The 16,760-nt window shown below is 46.2% G+C and overlaps 3 protein-coding genes across 5 annotated transcripts; 1 reads left to right on the forward strand and 2 right to left on the reverse strand.

The window, feature by feature from the left end:
* Positions 1 to 63: 63 nt before the first annotated feature.
* LOC137780778 (uncharacterized) lies at positions 64 to 5,079 on the reverse strand. Its single transcript, XM_068568989.1, has 11 exons — positions 4,642 to 5,079; positions 3,583 to 3,951; positions 3,143 to 3,508; positions 2,450 to 2,803; positions 2,327 to 2,344; positions 1,827 to 1,890; positions 1,693 to 1,736; positions 1,354 to 1,504; positions 1,099 to 1,212; positions 708 to 775; positions 64 to 244 (listed from the first exon to the last, which is right to left on the reverse strand). The coding sequence occupies exons 1-11, from the start codon at positions 5,020 to 5,022 to the stop codon at positions 221 to 223; spliced, it is 1,953 nt and encodes a 650-aa protein (XP_068425090.1). The 5' UTR covers positions 5,023 to 5,079; the 3' UTR covers positions 64 to 220.
* Positions 5,080 to 5,713: 634 nt separating this feature from the next.
* On the reverse strand, positions 5,714 to 10,559 carry mettl25b (methyltransferase like 25B). The gene is made up of 8 exons (XM_068569006.1): positions 10,193 to 10,559; positions 9,300 to 9,418; positions 8,491 to 8,743; positions 8,270 to 8,332; positions 7,677 to 7,811; positions 6,948 to 7,540; positions 6,419 to 6,603; positions 5,714 to 6,313 (listed from the first exon to the last, which is right to left on the reverse strand). The coding sequence occupies exons 1-8, from the start codon at positions 10,292 to 10,294 to the stop codon at positions 6,234 to 6,236; spliced, it is 1,530 nt and encodes a 509-aa protein (XP_068425107.1). The 5' UTR covers positions 10,295 to 10,559; the 3' UTR covers positions 5,714 to 6,233.
* Positions 10,110 to 14,225, forward strand: isg20l2 (interferon stimulated exonuclease gene 20-like 2). Of its 3 annotated transcripts, none has more exons than XM_068569017.1 (4): positions 10,110 to 10,238; positions 12,200 to 13,041; positions 13,161 to 13,361; positions 14,068 to 14,225. In XM_068569017.1, the coding sequence occupies exons 2-4, from the start codon at positions 12,343 to 12,345 to the stop codon at positions 14,173 to 14,175; spliced, it is 1,008 nt and encodes a 335-aa protein (XP_068425118.1). In that variant the 5' UTR covers positions 10,110 to 10,238; positions 12,200 to 12,342; the 3' UTR covers positions 14,176 to 14,225. The 3 variants fall into 3 exon arrangements, with proteins under 3 accessions (XP_068425118.1, XP_068425119.1, XP_068425120.1); XM_068569018.1 differs by having other exon boundaries at positions 10,202 to 10,353; XM_068569019.1 differs by lacking the exon at positions 10,110 to 10,238 and adding an exon at positions 10,867 to 11,024.
* Positions 14,226 to 16,760: the final 2,535 nt, after the last annotated feature.

Consider the following 16,760-nt stretch of genomic DNA (forward strand, 5'->3'; position numbering starts at 1 on the left):
TGAACGATCATTTTACCAAAAAATGGTTTTAATGAGAATAAACTTTACAGAAGTCTTGTACGAGATATGAAAATACACAAGCACACAAACAGACTAAATATAAACTGCAGACGTCAATGATGAATGTTCCTGAACTTTAAGATGATTTTAAATGATCCCACATACACGGTCCATACAGCTCTCAACACGTTCACTACGGATCTCTCCTCCGGTTTGATCTTCAGATTATCGCTGACTTCATGAACTGAAAAGAGCAGAAACACAGTGAACTGTAAAAATGAATCGGTAGGAAAGTTTAAATGTGTTTAAATTCTCATAGTACGACTGGAAAAGTTGTTTAAACTAACATCCATTTTAATGTCTAGTACTTTAATGTGGAGCCAGTTTCAGATACTTTGTGTACTACTGGGTAGATTAGAAGTATTATACCTTTGTTTTAATGTAAAAAGTAACTCATGAGTGTCAAATAACTAGTAAATAGTACACTAATTGCCTTTGTGATTGTAGCACAAGTACAAAGTAAAAGAAACTAGAAATACTGAAGTATAAGTATGTCCTAGTCCTTATGTATTATTTATATAATATCTCTTAATGGCAGACTTTATTTCTTTTCAGTAGTTAAATGATAGTATTGTGTACTTGTACCCACTATTTGTGGGTCAACTTACAGGTAAATGTTCACAGTTTCCCTAAAGGTTTGAACTCACCTGCTTGAAGGAGAAGCTGGCGACCCGGCAGTCACACGGCAAACTCAGCCGGTGAGCCTGGAAACGCTCTGACACGGGGAGCAAATACGGAAAGCTTTTAAACATCTGTAAATATGCAAAATGATGGATGGATATATGGATGGATAGATAGATGGGTGGATATATGGATGATTAATGGATATATGGATGGAAGGATATATGAACAATTGGATGAATATATGGATGGATGGATAGATGAATGGATGGATGGATAATTCTATAGATGGATGTATATATGGATGGATGGATGGAGATATGGATGGATGAATATATGGATGCATATATGGATATATGGATGGATAGATATATGAATGGATGAATATATGGATATATGGATGGATGGATGGATTACCTCTGAGGATCTGAAGTCTCGTCAGGACGCCCACAAACTCGTCGTAGTCGATTCCTCCCTCTGAGTGGTTCTGGTCCCACAGAACTCTGAAGGTCTCGTTGTCCAAATGGAATTCTGCTCGATGACGACAATAAAAAAGCAAATATCCACAATTGAATCGAGGTCGATTGAACTTGCCGCTCAGTCGGTCTCAATGCCTCCAGAAGTAATGTGGAGGAAACTTCTGGGCTGCTGACTAAGAACATGGCGTATTACCGTGGAGAGACAGAGCCTTTTTCATCTGTGTTTGGGTGACGACGGGAGGGCTCCGCCCCTCGTAGCTCTCCACATACTCCCTCCGGAGAACGGCCACATGGTGCTCCAGTTTAAAGACCTCCACCACGTCCAGGTCTCTGCTCTTGTCCACCTGAAAGTGCCGGTTAAAGAGCTTACGATGAACCGAAAGCATGTCGCTCGACACCTCAGACGGAAGAACCAAAGATCGAGCGTTGCATCCGGTGGATTCAGAACGAGTTCGGTACCTTTTGATTGAGACACGTTGTCCACTTCGAGGTGTGAAAACTAAACACAAAGCAGTGAAGTTGCAAAGGATACGTCCATGAGAGTCAGCAGCAGGCGGGCTGTCTTGAGACTTAGTGCTAAATTGGGGAGGGTAAATTAAAAAAAAATCACTTTCTCATGCATATGATCAGATTGTTTTGCTAAAATTAGTGGAATAATAAACTGACTTTTGCCACGGACAGAGTAACCCCCGGCGATCAGCTTCTTGAGAAGTCCTTCAGCGTTTAACGTCTTGGAAACAAGGACAAAATAAAGTCAGATGGAGAATCCAGCAACTCTAAGTTAGCTTACTTAGCTTAGCTTGATAATTCCTACATGCGCTCATGCAGAAAACAAGATGAACAAAGTCAACATTCATCTGGATCCAGCAGTGTGCTTTCCCACACTGTGACGTGAGTGTTTCGATGAAGCGTTAAGTTGTGAATTTGTACTTATTTAGCAACTAGCTAGTTAGCTTTTTAGCTTGATAATTCCACCATGCTTTCATGCAACAAAGTAGTCACTTATCTGTTGACAGCAATGTGCTTTCCTATGCCATTTATCGAGTAGCTAGTTAGCTTGTTAGCTTGATAATTCCACCATGCTTTCACTGGTTACAGAAAATGAGATTGAGAATAAGGGTTATATTTTGAGAATCAATCAAGAGTTTTTTGTCATAAACACTTACATCGGGCCTGCTGTCTTCCTGTGAAAGACAAAGAAAAGGATTTCATGTAAAGAAAGATCAGCAGAGAGGAGTCTGATCACTTCCATTATCGAGCTTCTTCCTGTTCTCCTTTCCATTACTCACTGAGACACAGTTGTCCTCTGGGAATGAGTTGCACTGCAGCTCCTCCGGCCAGGAAACGTCAAAGCTGGCCATGAAACCCTCGCAGCCCCGTTTGGCCCTCTCACAGAAAGACCTGCAGGGCCGCTGCACTTCCCCCGCCACGCAGGGGGGGGCGTACACCGTGCACACGAACAGGCGTATGTCCACCGTGCACATGGTTTGCACCATCGCGTTGAAAAAGGACATCTTGGCCACGGCTTCCCTCTGACTGGTGTGTCCCAGCAGATTCGGGGACATGGTCTGGTTGTAGGACAGGCCCTGGCACATCGGAATGGTGATGGGATCGCAGATCCCGCCGCTGCTGCCCACTCCGTACTGCAATGAGACACGGCTCGGTTTTCTGTCTTTTCACTGTGGCAACACCTTGGGTGAAATGCTGTAACTGCACAATGTTTGTAACTTTATTTCTACAGAGCCTTAACCAAAAATATGAGATCGGTCTGAAAGATCGTCGGTTTACATGGAACAAAAAATCAACGCCCCGTAAATATTGAAGTACAATTCACATACTTTTTTTTTGCTTATGTTGCTTTCACACCAAAAGAATTGCGAATTATTGGCAGGAGTAGAGCGCAAATAGTTGCGAAAAAGCAAATTTTCCAGAAGCATCCTGGTCGTAAACGTCGGTTCATCTCCCAACGAGAGCAGACTCACGTGTTCGCAGGACTCCGTGGTGAACGCTTCACACCTCAAGGAGTCCGGCCAGCGGAGGCCGAACTTGTTCATCAGGGGCTGACAGTCGGACAGGGCGCGCTCGCAGACCGTTCTGCAGGGAGGCCGAGCGGTGCCGGACACGCACTCGGGGGTGTAGACGGAGCACAGGAAGGGCTTCATGTGGGTGGAGCAGCCCAGTTTCACGAGCGGCGCGAACTGGAACACCTCGGTCCCGGCCTCCTCCTGGGTGGCGTGGCCCAGGACGTTGGGCAGGACGGTGTCGGTGTAAGAGAGGTCTCTGCAGAGCGGCACGCTGATCACCTGACACGATGCGCTGGGTGTCTGAGGGGAATCCACACCGTGAATCTGAAACAACAGAGACACATTTTTTTATTTATTCAAGGACATCACATGAACGTCTCAAAAGAGAGCAGACGCACGCCTTCACAGGACTCCGTGGTGAAGCCGTCACACCCGAGGGCTTCGGGCCACTGGAAGCCGAACTTGTTCATCAGGGACTCGCAGCCGGCCCGGGCCTGCTGGCACAGCGCCCTGCAGGGCGGCCGCACCGCGCCCGCCACGCACTTGGGAGTGAAGACGGAGCACAGGAAGGGCTTCAGCTGGGCGGAGCAGCCGACTTGTATGAGCGGCGCGAACGTTTGCAGCGCCACCCCGGCCTCCTGCTGCGTGGCGTGGCCCAGGACGTTGGGCAGCACGGTGTCGCTGTAGGAGAGGTCTCCGCAGAGCGGCACGCTGATGGGCTCACACGATGCTGCAGGAAGGGGAGGAGTTACACTGACCTCCTGACCCTGAGAGGAGAAGCACAGGTCAGGGAGCTTCTGGGCTGAGACCTCACAACCAGCAGGAGCCCTCAGGAGGAGGGAGAGCTTTAAAATGACTACAAGTACACAAGTTACAGGTACACAAGTTACAAGTAAACAAGTTACAAGTTATAAGTAAAGGTAATGCAACTCAATTGAAAGTATTAACAACAAAATGTAATTAAAGAATCAAAAGTAAGTAAAACTACTACTGATGCTAAATGACCTCTGAGTGTTTTGTACATAATTTAGCATCAATATTATATATATATATATATATATATATATATATATATATATATATATATATATATATATATATATATATATGTATATATATATATATATATATGAAATATTGTCAAGATATTTTAACTTCGTAAGATTCTGTTACAGTATTTAGTTTAACTTGCAATGCATAAAGTACAATATGTTCCTCTGAATTGCAGTTTCAGGATAAAGTAGCAGACAAGTAAAGAATACCTCAAAAGTACCTCTAAATTGTACTCAAGTACAGTACTTCCAACCCTTTAAACGTTGGCTTAAGGGATACTTCATAATAATATTATTTGTTGATCACAAGTTGGGAATACAGACTCTGAATCATCTCCTTCCGTCTTGCAGCAGAACTCAAAACAAACCCCTCAAAGCTGACCGATGACCTCATCCTGCACCAACCTGCACGCAGCTGGCGGCGGGCAGCGCGTCGCAGCGCAGCCTCGTGGGCCAGCTCAGCCTCCGGGCCTTGAGGACGGGGTCGCAGTCGCTCTTGACCTTCTCGCAGAGCGACCTGCACGGCTTCATGCGGCTGTTCTCCTCCGAGCCGCACTCGGGCACCACCACCCGGCACATGACCGTGGCCACGCCGGGCGAGCAGCCCGTCTCCACGATCTGAATGATCTGCTGCAGCGTGTAGCCCGGTGCTCCGGTCGGGTGCGGGGTGGAGGTGTAACCGAGGCCCTGGCAGGGGCCCGGGGCCACCGGCTTGCAGGGCGCCCGGCCGTGCGCCCGCCGGGGCGACAGCAGCAAGACAAAGAGCAGCGACAGCAACCGCTTCATGGCTTCTGGAGGGAGCTCACGAAGGCTGTCCGGAGGGTTTGAGACGGTGAGGTGGAGCAGGAGTCTCTACACACTTGTGTGCACTAAAGGAGCAGCACACTGGTCTCAGAGCAGCAGCAGCAGCAGCAGCAGCCCTGTATGCTGAGAATCAAGTCAACATCTGGTTGTGATTGTGTGTGTTTCTGTGTAACCTTGAGGGGGGCCTTCGTTGCACAAAGGCTGGCACCAGAAAGACTTATGGGGGGAAATAAAGTGTCAACATGTTGGGCTTTTCAAAAAGAGAACTGCTTGTGCAGTTCCCTCGAGCTTTTTGGGTTTCCGTGAACAAAAACATTGGATGCTGTTTTACCGTAAACAGGATGAGTTGGTTTCAATAAAACAGCCAAAAAATATTAGTTGACTTTGTAACGTTCCATGACAGAGTCCTGTTGCATTGAGTCGGGACGCTTTACTTCCTCACAGCATGACACCTTCCAGCCCTCTGGCCCGTGTTTATGTGCTGCATGTGCAAAGGATTGTGGGTCAGAAAACATGCTGGTTTGCAACAGGACATCCTGGAATGTTTGGCAGACTATATGTTTTGGGACATAGTAAGTAGTCAGGGTTCATGCACAGTGACCAATGGATTTCCATGACTTTTCCAGGTTTTCCATGAGCGTATGGATAAAAACAAAAGCTCACTCCGAGTGAATGGAATGTGAATGTATTTATTGACAGAAAGTTTGAACACTTGTAGCACAACAGGACAAAGTATTCCTCATGAAAGCAGGTTTAAAGTAACCGGAAGGTTTTTAGCAATAAGATTCAGTACGTTGTGTTGTTTCGAAGCAGCTGAGCGGCTGCGTCTCCAACACTTAATCCCAGAATAAAACATTTAAAAAAAATAAATATTTGCTCCACCGAAACATTAAAAAAAACGTGAATCCACCAAAGTTTCCACTTTTGTCCGGCGAGATGCTCTGGAGCCCGCTAGCATCACAGTGAAGCTGCTGCAGGCAAAACAAAAGGAGGAGGACGACCTCGCAGCGGTGACCTGCGTCCAAAATGATTGCAACTTTTCTGCAGCCTGTTGAGATGCGTACAAAACAAAGCAACGGTCAGCACGACAACGTCCACTTCTCATGCACAACGTTAGCGGCTTGGTGCTCTGTTGCGTCAAATGTTGAGTTCCCTCTCCAAGAAGAGAGACTTCCTCCACGGAAGAGCGAGCTTCAGGGCTTCATGGCCACTAGCACGAGGTTCCTCGGGGAGAAGTCGGGGTGGAAGAGAGGAAGCAGCTGGCTGTGCAAACCTGAGGAGAGAGAGAGTGATGAGGGAGCCGCTCGCTCGCCGCCCGCCCGCCGCCCGCCCGGCGCCCGCCCGGCGCCCGCCCGGCGCCCGCCCGGTGCCCGCTCACCGTTCTCCTGCAGGTAGATCATGCGGTCCAGCAGCACCAGCGTCTCCACCGCGGGCGCCAGCAGCAGCGCCAGGCTGAAGTACACCACCACCCGGCCGCGCTGCCGCAGCATGGCCTCCACCCGCTCCGGCTCCAAGGGCGGGCCGGGGGTCAGGCCAACCCGGGCCAGACCCAGCCGGGCGTACCTGAGAGGGGACAGCAGGCTGACAAGCTGTATGACTGAACATGCTTCATAACATGCCAACGCTTTCCTGCATTGTGTTTATTGTTGCAGATGTCGATGCTTCAGGTCGTGATCTTTCTAAAAAGGTGCATTATTAGTCTGTGGGTTGTTGTTACGAAACCGAACAATACTTTTTTAAACGCTGGGAGCTCTCCTCACGCTGGATGTTCATAGTTATGATCAAAATATCTTTTAAAAGTGATTTTTTTTGCAAATATAGATTTTCCCCCCAAGATTTTGCTGAACAAAAACCTACAATAAACACATGTATTGGGATTGGTTTGAGGTTGTAACGTGGTAACTCACTCTGTAAAAGGCAGTAAGTGAGCGTTCTTTATGGTCTGGATTCCCGCCCTCCTCAGATCCGGCCTCACGGCGGCGATGAGCGTCTCCAGCGTCGCCCGGTAGCAGTGCATCCCGAGCGCCGCGCCGCCCTCCCTGAGGCGCCGGGTGTATTCCTCCACGGCGTGACACGCCCCCTCCCTGGCCTTGTAGGAGAGCCCGTGGCCCGGCAGCGCCGCCACCCAGCGGCTCATCGGGTAGCCGAACTCCGAGGGGTCGGCGACCCGATCCCGGTCTCCCGGCTCCGGAGCCGGAGGGGAGGGGCTCCCCCTGGTGGTGACCTTCATGTAGCAGCACGCCACGGAGGTGATGCCGCGCACGTGCGGGCAGTTGACGAAATGGCGGAGCAGCGTGGCGCTGAGGTCGCCGCAGGCGTGGAGGCCGGTGAGGACAAAGTCCGCCGGCGGGCCTCGGGAGGGAGTCGGGGCACTTTCGTTGACACGTGGTTCTGCGGCGCTCAGCTGCTCGATGAAGGACTCCCATGATGCTTTGGGGTTTACCCAACCGGCCACGTGGCGAGGAGGCGACTGTGACGCCAGGAGCAGAGAGGAGGAGTTCTAGGAGGAGGGAGGAAGATTCATGTGAACTGGTATTGATAGGGGAAGAAGAGGAGGAAGAAGAAGAAGTAGTAAAGGAGGAGGAGGAGGTTGTGAAGGACGAAGAGGAGGAGAAGGAAGAGGAGGAGGCAGCGACCTGTTTCTGCTCCTTCTCTAAAGCCAGCAGTAACTCTCCGTCATACTTGGTTGCTGTGGCGACCAGGCTGCGGTCCGCCTCCATGGCGGTGACGGACAGGCCGAGCCCGAAGGACAGGAAGCGAGTCAGGTGACCCTGAGGAGGAGGAACACACTCACTGGATGAGGATCCATCCGCCGCTGAAAATAGTCCCAACAAACGCACGGCGTCCTGTTTGTTAAACACTGAAGTGTTTTTAAAACTATTATGACCTTTTATATATTAGATATCTGCTGAGTAATGAAATGTGTTAGTGTGTGATCATAACACACGCTCTAAATATGCTCTATATTTTATGTTTTTTATTTATTTTTTTCCTTCATTTCATATTATTTATCAGATTTCATTGATAATAATAATTTAGGAATATAGAAGCATTTTGACTTTTTCAGTCTTTCTGTTTTGTTCATTATATAGAATAATATCCTATTGCACTGATTGACTGAATAAAACATACACACACAGACAGACAAACACACAAACAAACACACAAACAAACAAGCAGACACACAAACAAACAAGCAGACACACACATGTGACAGGTGAGAGGTTACCTGTCCGGAGCCGACGTCCACCACATGGCTGCAGTCAGTCTGCTCACAGAGCTGCTTCACCAGCTGGAGGAGAGGAAGAGGAGGAGAGGAAAGAAAGTGATTCAGATCAATTTTCTCCTTTTTCTGTGACTTCCTGTCGTGTGACATCATCAGTCTTGAGGTAACGAGCTCACAGCTTAAAGAAGGTTAAAATTATTATACATTAAAGAAGGTGAAGGTACCGAGCCCAGCTTGCGGATCTCGTGCTGTTTCTTGGGTTTGACGTGTTTCCTGAAGACGTGTCCCAGCAGCGAGCTCTGACTCTGGTTGTCCAGGAACTCCTCGGGCTTCACCGAGCCGCCACCGCCGCCGCCGCCGTCGCCGCCGCCGCCGCCGCCGCCGCCGCCTCGCTCCCGCTGGCACGCTCTGGGGAACGCCAGAGCGTGAGCGGTGGCACGAAACGCCAAGAGGGACAGCGGCCACACCGAGGGATACCTTTAACAAGGTTCAGACACTTTGTGACCAGTGGGTTTTCATGACTTTTAACCAAATTTTCATGACTGTAAACCAAATTTCCATTATGTTTGACCACATTTTCTTGACTTTTAACCACATTTTCATGAGTTTTAACCAAATTTCCATGATTTTTAACTAAATGTCCATGAGCAAACGTTGTGAAAAATCTGTGTGTAAATAGTACAAAGTATAAAAGTGATAAAATGTAGTATTTAAACTAACAATGAGGATTCAAAGCATACAGTAAACCTTAAATGGCAAATGATTGAGACAATAGTTTGATTAAAAGAATAAACATTTATATAGATGCCTTATGTATGCCTGCTTATATGTTGAGCCTCTTTCTTTTAAAAGCATATTCATTATTTCAAACTCTGAGTAAATGAACTTCATGAACACATGCAACACATTTATGGAACTTTTATTATTATTATTTTTTTAATGACTTTTTCCAGGCCTGGAAATAACCATTTCAAACTCCATGACTGTTCCAGGTTCTCCATGAGCATATGATCCCTGATCCCTGTTATCGTACCTCCTGTCTTCATGCTTGGGATCCAGCAGCAGGTCTGCAACCTGCTGGTACGTCAGGTCCTGCAGCACCGGCTGCCAGCTGGTGGGCAACGAGTGCCAGTGATCTTTGGAGAAGAACTCCTGTGGAGAGAATAAGAATAACAAGGTGGCAGCTTATCAGAGAAACCACAAACCACATCATTGGCTGTTGATGCAGGTGTTCTACCTGAGGATAAACAACTAGTATTTAATGGAACCAGATAACTGTTCACATTGTATTTCATTAAAATTATGAAAAATGGCCGTCGCAACATCCTTGAGCTCACGGTGACATCTTTAAAAATCATCCCAACATATGTTAACATTATATATTAATTATATTATAAATATACATACATTTTTGTTGAATGTAATCTGAAATAAAAAAAACACCAAAGTCTGGTTTCATATGTAGTTCTATGCTGAACTTTATTTATTCAAACATGAATTAATATTTGAATGCTTTGGTTATTTCCTCTTGTGAGCAGCACAGTTTAAACCAGTTTAACCATCAGACCTGCTGCACTGGCCTCGATACCGTGCGTTATGCAATGACAGTTAACAAATAGTTATTCTGTCTGTATATCGAATATATACATTACTGAGGATGATTTACTGTTTCTACTACTGTTTTATATGAATTATTTGACTTGTTTTGATCTTGTTTCTTTTTTACTTTGTCTCAAATTTGCACGGATCTCATACAAGATTATCTTATCATATTTCTTTATTATTTTTTGACTGTGAAAATGCACTTAAGTTGTATCCAACGCACATGATTGGTGCAGACAATCTACACAACCAAGGACGCTCTTAAACAATAACACGTGTGGTGTCATACAATCTTCAGTTAATCGATAAGTAATCGATACGCACAATGATGTAAGAGTCGGACAGGTAGTCGTACGGGGACAGGAACGCGGTGAGTCTCTCCGCCAGCTGTCTTTGTTGTTCCGCTGAAAGGCTCCATGTAAACATCTCCACTTCCGGGGGCTAGCTGGGAGTTCGGCTAGCTAGCACATAAGATAGCATATAAGGTAGCTGAGCGAACTGAAAGAGGGTTTTTACCGGATAATGTGACTCGTTCACTCTGCGTTATGTTTCTAGTTTAGATGAAGTCGGTCGGAACAAACGCACAAACCATTAAGGGGCTTAACTTCAGTATTTATGGAGCAGATTCTGTAGTTTTCATTTTGGAGAAAATGCGTGTTGTGGTTTAGCATTAGTTCACGTGTGGAATGCGTTCAAGTGCTTCCCGTAAATTACACTACGGGAAGCGGAAGCTCGAATGTATGTTACAATTATTTAATTAATTACGGTTATAAGTAGCCGAGCTGGAGTCAATATCTCTATGGTGGAGATCAATTTATTGAATTCTCAAAAATTAAGACTATTTGTTGTAGCGTAATTGTATTTGGTTGGTGTTTTTTTATTGATTAAGTATTGATTAATTTGACTTATTGCTCTTCGTTGATTTGTGTTTTGAGGTTTATTAGTTATCGACAGACGCCATGGGAACAAAATTAAGTCAATTTATTTTATCGTGATACAATTATAATGCGCTAAATACACGGTACAACCAGAACCATGTAGAATACACGATCACTGCTCATTACAATTACCGGCGCTGTCAATAAAGGCAGCACGACCCCGGAAATTGACAGTTGGCGAGCAGGAAATAACGCGCGCTCCACAATGGCTGCAGCAGGTCTGTTTTTTGTTTCTTCCTGTTTCACAAAGTAGTTTCCAGACATGTTTCTCGCAATGAAACACGCCGCCAAGGCGGCTCGTGCTCAGAAACGCAGTTTTTTTACGTGGAGAGACGTTAATTTCCGGCAAACCGCTCGCCGCGGAGTTGGCATAGTAACCGCAGGCAGCACGCCGCGAGCTAAAGCTGAGCGGGTGGTTAACGTCAACCCCACAGCTACTGTCGTAAAACCTTTTAGTCGCGTCCTTTTATATCCACGAGCTGATTTTAGACTTTAGTTGTGGATTTAACTTGTTTGTTCGTAGTTTTGCGTCATCAGCTCGTAAATAACTTGCATAGAAATGTGGAAGATGGAAGCAAATGTTTTTTTTCTTCATGTCACATACTCAAGCGCTGCAATTTTGTACAAATTCGAGGTATTTGTTCTTGCTGCTGTATACTTTTACTCCTGTTTCTCAAATACAAACATTGTACGACTTGATAAAAGCACACACGATACTATTAATAATATACAATTGTTTGTTGACTATATTGATCTATTTTTGAACTATGTTCATTGTTTGTTTCTATGTTTACTGTTGTTTACTCGTACAATAAACAAATACATGACAAACAAAACAGAGACGGGAACATTTTACTGTATTCCTGATGTAGAGTTTTAATGTGTGAGTATGCCGAACATGTTATCTGTAGTTTATTTATAGAAACTAGTTGTTTCCCCTGATACAAGAACACACAGCTGTTTTTGTTTGTGGGGTTTTTCTTGTGTTGCATGATGACATTATATTACCCTGAATACTCTCACACTTGAGTACACATTTCATTGATGTGTACTTTTACAGGGCTTTTAATTGTAGTGAAATATTTTCACAGTACTTTTACTGAAGAGAAGTTTCTGAATCCAGTGATGACCTCGTTACTGTGATGAGAACCTCTTTGGCTTGTATGGTCATACAAAACATTTAATAAAACCCTAATGAGGAATCATTGATATGGTGAAGCGTTCAGGTGCCTCTCGTAAATTCATGAGTTTGATCTCTTTTTCTACTTTTTTTGTTTTTTTGTTCTTCTGCTTCTTTTCCTTCTCCTCTTCATTTTCCTTTTTCTCCTTCTCCACATTCTTTTCCTTCTCCCTCTTTTTCTCATTATTTTTCTTCTCCTCCTCCTCCTTGCAGTATAATACAGTCCAGCTAGTGTCGGCTGATACAAACAAGACAACAGAGGGTGAAGAGGTGTTGAGGAGCTCCGCGTAAGCAACTCTTCCCTGGCTTGCATTTGAGGGAAACGTGACCTTTGACCTCCACACGTCTCGGCGACCATGTCGGACATTTCGCTCAACTTGAGCTACGACGCTGACTCTGCACGGCGGCAGCGGCCTCCAAGAGGGAACCGCGGGCGGGGCAAAGGGTTTCACAACAGGACGCACGCTTCGGAGCGGCGGGGCCCGCCGCATGGTCCCAACCCGGCAGACCACGGACACAACCCCACACACCACGGACACAACCCTACACACCACGGACACAACCCGCCTGCGTGCCTAAACAGTTGCCTGCGTCCTCGTGGCTCCGCCGGTGCTTCGACCTCGAGCCACAAAGCCTCGCCGTCCGCGCACCAGCCGCCTCCATGCGCCGCCAACAACGGAAAGCCGGCGGGCAGGAAGCCGGCCGCCGCTGCCGCTGCTGCCGCCACCGCTGCCGCTGCCGCTGCTGCCACCACCCACCGGCCCCCATCAGCTTCAAGCAACCACAGGCCTGCCGTTGCCACTGCCGCCGCCACACAGACGTCGCCGGGGATCCCCACCAAGTACCTAGCCCTGGACTGCGAGATGGTGGGCACGGGGCCGAAGGGCAGCATCAGCCAGCTGGCCCGCTGCAGCCTGGTGTCCTACGAGGGCGACGTGGTCTACGACAAGTTCATCAACCCCTCCGTTCCCGTCACCGACTACCGCACGCGGTGGAGTGGCATCCGGCGCTGCGACCTTGTCAACGCCATGCCGTACGCCGAGGCCCGGAAGGAGGTGAGCGGGTCGTTAAATTTAAGAAACTAGTAAAAAAAAAAAAAATACTTAAAAAAAAGAAGTAATGATGACGTTACGTTTTTGAATAGAAATGTGGATGTGTTGTCTCCTGTCGGCAGATCCTGCGGCTGCTGATGGGCAAGGTGGTGATCGGCCACGCCGTCCACAACGACTTCAAGGTCCTCGGGTACTCGCACCCCGCCGCCCTGACCAGAGACACGTCCCGCATCCCGCTGCTCAACCTGAGGGCCGGCTTCGCCGTGGCCGAGGTCGCCTCGCTGAAGAGGCTGACCAAGGCCATCTTCAACCGGGACATCCAGGTAAATCCCTGTGAAGAAAGTTCTGCCTATGTAAATGCAGCTTTGCCCCACATTAAAAAAAAATAATTGAAGCTCCGCCCAATGTAATTGAAGCTCCGGCCCAGGTAAATTAAGCTGCGCCCCAGATAAATTAAGGTTTGCCTAGCTTTAATGCAGCCCAGCCCCATGTAAATGAAGCCCCGCCCACATGAAGGAAGCTCCACCCATGTAAATGCAGCTTGAATGCAGCTCCGCCCACTTGAAGGAACCCTCAGACTAATAGTCAACAATCAAGCGTTAGTATTACAACTACACAGAAAAATAGTATTTTCTACAACATGTGGTGTTTGCTGTCAGATCCAAGAGCCAATCAGATCTCTGATGTGGCGACACCCAGGCGTTTCCCATCATGCACTGGGCCACGCAGTCGGTGGAGAGCTGCTGCGGCCCGTGGCTCCAAAATCGGCAGGCTGCCTCACTCTCGTGGGATTGTCGTGCATGACGTTAGAGCGAGTTAGGACCAAGTCGGATACACAGCTACCCAGCGTGCATTGTGTCGGCGATCGATTCTGATCAGGACTGGCTCATCTCGAACGGACCTATGGTTTCGGCTCCCAGCTGACAACCTCTTTAGTCCCGCCCCTGCTGCTGATTGGATAATTGTTAGTCCCTTAAGCAAGTGTTTATAAAAAAATAAATAAAAATGTGCCCTCTCTTGTGTCCTCAGACCGGGAGGAAGGGCCACTCTTCTGTGGAGGACGCCAAAGCCACCATGGAGCTCTACAAGGTGGTGGAGGTGGAGTGGGAGAAGAAGCTGGCCTCCAGGCCCTGCTAGCGCCCCCCGACCCGAAGAGACGACGTAAAAATAAATCGGGTTCGAGTCAAGGTTTTTTTTTCGGCGTGGCGGGTTCTGTGGTTTGAAACCGAGGAGACTTTAACCGCCGGAGCAAAGCCTCTCTCGCGCCTGTCGGCCCGGACGCGTCGCCCCGGCCTTCAGCTTCTTTCTCAGGGTTTTTTTTTTTTTTTGCATTGTGTGTTTTTAAATGGTGCTTTTTGCCACCAGGGGGCAGCCATGTCTTAATACCAGCAACAAAACTATACCAATTTGGAAATCACTAAAAGACCTCACTTTGTCAGGTTAGATTTTGTTGTTGTTTTAGAGTTTTAATTATCGTGACGTAAAGAATTGAAACGAAATGCTGCTTTGAGCAACCAATGATGTTTTTCAGGTTTTTTAAAAAAACAAAACAATCTTGGGTCTTTTTGTCCTACATGTAACTTTTTATAAATGAGAAATGGTTCTTCTGTTGCGTTCTTTTATCATGTTTGAACCTTTTTACGAAAGGATTTATTTCAATGTACACGTGAGAAAACTCACAAATATATTCCTAGAAAGAAATGTTATAATAGTCCCATGCAGTACACAGTGTTTGAGCTGTAGTTCCTGTGTCTAAAAGTTTCCAATATTTTAAAAGTTAAAGCCCCTAAAAGGAGCTCTGTGGTACCTCGATGAGTCTTAAAGAGACTTTTACTGCACCAGCACCAGGCCTCCTTCTGACCTCCAGTCAGTTCATTTTAATCTGGTTTTTAAATATGTGCAGTCTCTTTTGCAGATTCAGTTTGGTGCTTGGACTCTAAATAAATCACTTCCACACCAACGTCTTCATGTGTAAATGTGTGTTCTTGTCTTGCATTGTGATGACTCTGAACGTCTCGGCGGAGTTTCTTTGATCGGTTGTTTTAAAGTTAGTTTGAGATTAAAGAAATATAGCTTAGGTTTAGTTAGGTTCATGCAACAAAACAAACAGCTAGGTTTAGGGAACTAAACCAGAAGGCTAAGTTTAGGGAGCTAAACCAACAGCTAGGTTTATGCAACTTAACCAACAGCTAGGTTTAGGGAACTAAACCACTAGGATACAACCACATCATGGTGTCCATATCGTCCTGTCTGTTGGACTCGTCCTCCCTCTCGTTCACCAATAGTCTTCTTTTAGGGACTTCATGGCGTACATAAGTTGCTTTGACAGTTGCTTCATGCATTTTATCGTCAGCCCACACGAATAAAGCTCCTAGTTCACTTTCCTTTCCGGCTCCTGCTGTGACGCGTTTGTCCTGAAAGGTGAAGCCGCTGTTTCCCTGCTGTAGATTCTACACCTGCTCATTAATTATACAGCACGCCATCCGTCCTGGGAATAGCCGCAGAGACACAAACTGCTGCAGCAGAGAAGCTTGTTAAAGAGGAAACAACACCGGCGATGACTCACCGGACCGCTCATGTTAACCCGGACACCACTGGGGCTTTTCAGGAAGAGGGGTGAAATTTCGGGTTTGTTATTTGTTGGAAAAGATTCAACAAAATCCTGCAAGTTTCTGGAGAAACATAAGAAATATAAATGTGGTTTTAAAGCAGCTACACTGCAAGAACATCTGTTATCAGCTTATCGGTTTGGCTCCTTATCGATACTTTCATGTTTTCTTTCATTTTGTGAGGAGAAAAAAAGGCAATCAAGAAAATAAACATTTCTTTATATTCTTGTATGTAATCAGTTTTTCTTGAGCAGCAAAACAAGAAGTTGTAAAATCTTTACACCTCATTGGTTATCCCTCATATTATGTGATCAAACAGTGTATGACATCACTAACGTGCTGCGAGCTAGAACAACCGATCGCTCACCTGTTCGACACTGCGTTTTACTCATTTAGAACCGATTCTCTATTCGTAAAAAAGTTTTAAAAACTGTCAAACAAAAAGCCTAAATGAAGTTGTCAGAAAGTGTCTCGGTTGCAGCTGCAGGATCAAACACATGAAAGCCCTGCGAGGCCTTCAGGCGTCATGTGAAGCCCTTCACGGGACCTTTAAACCCGCCAGCCTTTTTTGTGTTACAGACCAAATATATTGCACAGCAACATATGATTTAAGTAGAGATTATCCCCCTTTACTGCTTATCCCTCCTAAATCTCCTTGTGCACAGCCAATAATGTGAATAATTTGATTTGATGCCCACTTATTAGCTCCATAAGTAAAAGTCAGAAGCTTTAAAAAATCAAAAGAGGCTTTGGATTTTCTCCTGCGGGCTTGTTTTGTTAAAAAACCAAAAACAAGTTAACAAATGAAAATAACAAACATCTTTCGGCTGAGTGATGCTTTTTTTGTTTGTTGATCCTTTAAGACCTAATGTTGAATGCACTGACACACATTGTACTTCAATAACTATTCCGCACATTTGAAAAGAAGATTAAAAGTGTTGACCTGCTGCATCAATAAGTTGAACATGAAAGAGCGCCGTCGGTCTCATTAGGCAGCACGATATGGATTCTATGGGTTTCATTTCCCAGCTGGACTCTGCAGATTATCTTTTCCATTCACACGTCATGTTAGCATTAGCCACATGTGCATAATTCAGCTTTCATTGCAAACTG

Source organism: Clinocottus analis, unplaced genomic scaffold (genome assembly GCF_023055335.1).
Source record: "Clinocottus analis isolate CAN_PGR_092001 unplaced genomic scaffold, fCliAna1.0.p SCAF_9, whole genome shotgun sequence".
NCBI lineage: Eukaryota > Metazoa > Chordata > Actinopteri > Perciformes > Cottidae > Clinocottus > Clinocottus analis.